This window comes from Myotis lucifugus, unplaced genomic scaffold (assembly GCF_000147115.1).
Source record: "Myotis lucifugus unplaced genomic scaffold, Myoluc2.0 scaffold_211, whole genome shotgun sequence".
NCBI classification, from domain to species: Eukaryota; Metazoa; Chordata; class Mammalia; order Chiroptera; family Vespertilionidae; genus Myotis; species Myotis lucifugus.
Genome location: NW_005871259.1, coordinates 1,312,055 through 1,315,876, shown reverse-complemented (window position 1 = coordinate 1,315,876; position 3,822 = coordinate 1,312,055). Strand labels below are relative to the sequence as shown.

Sequence of the window (3,822 nt, the reverse complement as noted above, 5' to 3'; positions counted from 1 at the left end):
AGGTCTTAAAGTGAGGGGAGTGTATTGGATTTTCATTCACTGCGCCAGTGGACAGAGGAGGAATGGTTACCTCCCATCTGAACCCTCCTCCCCCCATATCAGATCCCAGTGGCTGTGGGGACTCTCCTCCACTTTCAAGTAGCCCACCTCCACTGTACAGAGCTGTTCTGGGCCTGACACACAGACAAGGGGGTGGGGGGCTAAGCTCCCAAAGGGGTAAATGACCTGCCCAATGTCACCCGGCGGAGCTGGGAGCCGGACAAGAGTCCAAGCCTCATGACCATCTTTCCCCTTTGCGGGGCTGGGTCCCAAGGGCCTTCGTGGCCACTTTCTCCCAGCCCCTGTTAGATTGGGCTCACACCGGCGGGCATGACTATGGCCAGCACAGAGCTGAACCAGTGCTGAAGTGGGGGACCTCGAGGGGACCCAGAGACGAGAAAAATCCAGAATTCAGGCTGGGCTCTAACCAGAGGCAGGTTCCAGGGGGAACTTTGAGAGAGCTGTTTAGCTCCCAGGACAAGGGGGTTGGGGCTGGGGACCCTCTGAACCCTCTCCAGACGGACTCAGGCAGCAGAGCTGTGCTTCCGTGCCCCCCCCCACCTCACTTTTCTCCCCCTCTCAGGTAACTGTGTCCCCAGCCCTTGCCACAATGGTGGGACATGCTTGGAGGAGGAGGAGGGGGTCCGATGCCTGTGTTTGCCTGGCTATGGGGGGGACCTGTGCGACGTTGGTGAGTGTGTTTGAGGGACTGGTGTGGGGTGGGGGTAGATCTGAAGCCTGGACCCTGCTGGTTCCAGAGGAAGGAGGGGAGGGCACTGGTTTTGGCTTTGCCGTTGATGAATCCCATTTTAGGCAAATCACATAACCTGTCTGAGCCCTACCCTCAATTTCCTCATCTGTTCAGTGGAACCAAAAATGCCTCTCTCAGGGGTTCCGTGTGAGAGGACTGCTTAGCAGACTCCTGGCATTTGGAGTCAATACATGCCAGTTTCCATTCTCCTGGCAAGAGGCGAGCGTACAGCTCTCCTTTAGGATGGAGGATGGCAGAGACCCAGGCTGGGACTCCCAGCCCTCACCCTAGTCCCCAGCGAAGGGAGGCATCAAGGTCCCCAGCACTAGGGCTCCTCCAGGCTCCTCCTCCCCTCCTCCCCTCCTAGCTCTTTGGCCCCGCCCTCCTGCCCCTAGCCCCGCCCTCTTGCCCCTAGCCCCGCCCTCTCAGGCTGCGGTGGTGGGACCCCTTCCAGGTGACCAGGCCCCTTGGAGTTCCCGGGTCCTCCCGCCTAAGTAGCCCGCCCTTCTGCGCCCAGGCCTCCGTTTCTGCAGCCCGGGCTGGGACGCCTTCCAGGGCGCCTGCTACAAGCACTTTTCTACACGGAGGAGCTGGGAGGAGGCGGAGACGCACTGTCGGATGTACGGCGCGCACCTGGCCAGCATCAGCACCCCCGAGGAGCAGCGCTTCATCAACGGTGGGCTGGGGACGGGAGGGGGGACCCTGCCACCTGCTGTCACTCACACTCACTCATCAATCAACTAATTAATGAGTATGTTCATGAATTAACCCCCTCACTCATTAATTCGGGTACTTACTACTTGGCCTGCCTCGTTCTACTAGTTCACCGTTCCTTTCTCTGCCTCCTTCCCCCTCCACACGTGGAGGTGGGGCTTCAGACCGGGGCCGCTGCCGTTAGAGCAAGAAATACACCTAATACATCTAATACATCAGCCTGGCGCCTCCTTCAGAGCTCCCACCTCCCTGCTCTCCTGCCTCCACCTGCTCTCCCCGACTCTGACCTCATTGAACATGTTTACTCTGTGTCTAGAGTTTCCCTTTTCTAGCCCAGGCCCACGCACCGAGGTTGGAGTGAGGGAAACGCGGGCTGGGTGGCGAAAGGACTTCTCCGCGGCCACCCAGCGACCGCTCGATCCTGGGGAATGGTCGCCCTCTGCTGGCGGCGGAGCTCACTGCAACCATCACCCCTGCGGTTCTTTCCCAGATCGATACCGGGAGTACCAGTGGATTGGGCTCAATGACAGGACGATCGAAGGCGATTTCCTGTGGTCAGATGGCGTCCCCCTGGTGAGAGGCTCCCGCTGCCTCTCAAGCTAACTTGGTTGCTTCTTCGAAGCATTTCCGCCCCCACCCCACAGTGACCCCAACCCTCCCTTTCCTTTCTCTGGCTCCTTCCCTTCCCCAGGCCCACTCTCTCCCTGGGTCCTCTTCCCATCTTTGTGCCTCTCTGACTTCTCTTCTGGTTGCCATTATCCTTCCTCCCAAAGCCTCTGACCTCTCCTTTCCCCTGGGGTCCCCTACGCCCCATTCCACTAACCTGCCCTTTCCTGTGCCCCTCCCACCCCTGCTCCCAGGCCCTCCAGACCGTTCCTCTCAGTCTCCAGTCCTGGAGCTCCTCACCACCTCCTCCACCCCCACCCCCTAGCTCTATGAGAACTGGAACCCCGGGCAGCCCGACAGCTACTTCCTGTCCGGAGAGAACTGCGTTGTCATGGTGTGGCATGATCAGGGACAATGGAGTGACGTGCCTTGCAACTACCACCTGTCCTACACCTGCAAGATGGGGCTGGGTGAGGGAGGACAAGGGAGAGGAGGGGTGGGGGCTCGGGATGCTGGGATGGATGTGTAAATAGAAGGAGGTGCAAAATTGCTCAATCAGAAATGGGTCCCAGGCCATGAGCACAGGAGGGATAACAAATTCGATGGGTCCACTCGGAACCCCTGCTCTTTTTTGTATCCAACTGTGGCCCACTTATCTCCTCCTCATCCCGATTCTGGGAACTGTCACTCATAGAACCAGGCTCTCAGTTTCTGACTGTGTCTGCCCTACAGTGTCCTGTGGGTCCCCACCAGAGCTGCCCCTGGCTCAACTGTTTGGCCGCCCGAGGCTGCGCTATGAGGTGGACACGGTGCTTCGTTACCGGTGCCTGGAGGGCTGGCCCAGCGCAACCAGCCATTGATTCGCTGCCAGGAGAATGGTCGCTGGGAGGCCCCGCAGATCTCCTGTGTGCCCCGCAGGCCTGTGAGTGCCAGAGGGAGGCAGGTGGGGGAGGGGGGCATTAACTAACAGTAGCACTGGGCTCCAATCCTAGTCCTGCCAGTCACCGGCTGTGTGACCTTGAAGTAACCACTGCCCCTCTCTGGACCAAGGGAAGGACGGCTGGATGCTCTGGGTTCTCTTCAGTGCTGACGTCAGAACATTTGGCCAAGCTCTGGGCCCTTAAGGGCTGAGCCAGGGCAAGTGTTTGATGAGATCAGGCATCAAGGAGCAAGAACACCAGAGGGGGCTCTGAGGAGAGAAGGGGGAAGAGCCCAGGGTGAGGGTGTGTGTGTGTGTGTCTTCCCCAGTCTCGAGCTCTGCGCCCCAGGATGGCCCTAGAAGGACGTCAGCAGAGGCTACTGGGGCGCTGGACCCCTCCTTCCAATCCTGTTCCAGCTCCCTAAGAAGCAAGGCCTTGGATACTGCTGCCCCCAGCACTGCCCTCATGCCCCACCATGGAAAGTGACAACATGAGAGGGGTAGAGCTGGAGTCCAGGTGACAGTGCCTGAAGGGGCTTCTGGGAAATACCTGGGCGGCTGCAGACCAGCCTAGGCCCTTTCACCCCCACGCTGAGCATCACTTTTCCCTCAGGGCCTTGAGTTGTCCCTAAGTGCCTCAACTGCCCCCTCCTCGCCAGCCATCCTGTCCCCTCCATTCCCCTGGGGGGCTCTGTGTCCACTCGTTCTCTAAGGGAATGAGTTTTCAGGATGGCATACCTGTAAACCAGCAGAAATAAGCTGCATTTGAGTCCAGCAAGTTTGATGCTTCTGA

General features: G+C 59.2%; 1 protein-coding gene across 1 annotated transcript in view; it reads left to right on the top strand.

The window, feature by feature from the left end:
• The window catches only part of BCAN (brevican), a 12,499-nt gene extending 9,027 nt beyond the window's left edge, over positions 1-3,472 (top strand). Inside the window, 8 exon segments of the mRNA XM_023761528.1 lie at positions 103-154; positions 558-730; positions 1,308-1,466; positions 1,995-2,077; positions 2,436-2,580; positions 2,843-2,944; positions 2,947-3,032; positions 3,359-3,472. Of these exon segments, the coding sequence (XP_023617296.1) occupies positions 103-154; positions 558-730; positions 1,308-1,466; positions 1,995-2,077; positions 2,436-2,580; positions 2,843-2,944; positions 2,947-3,032; positions 3,359-3,454 (896 nt within the window). The 3' untranslated portion in view covers positions 3,455-3,472.
• Positions 3,473-3,822: the final 350 nt, after the last annotated feature.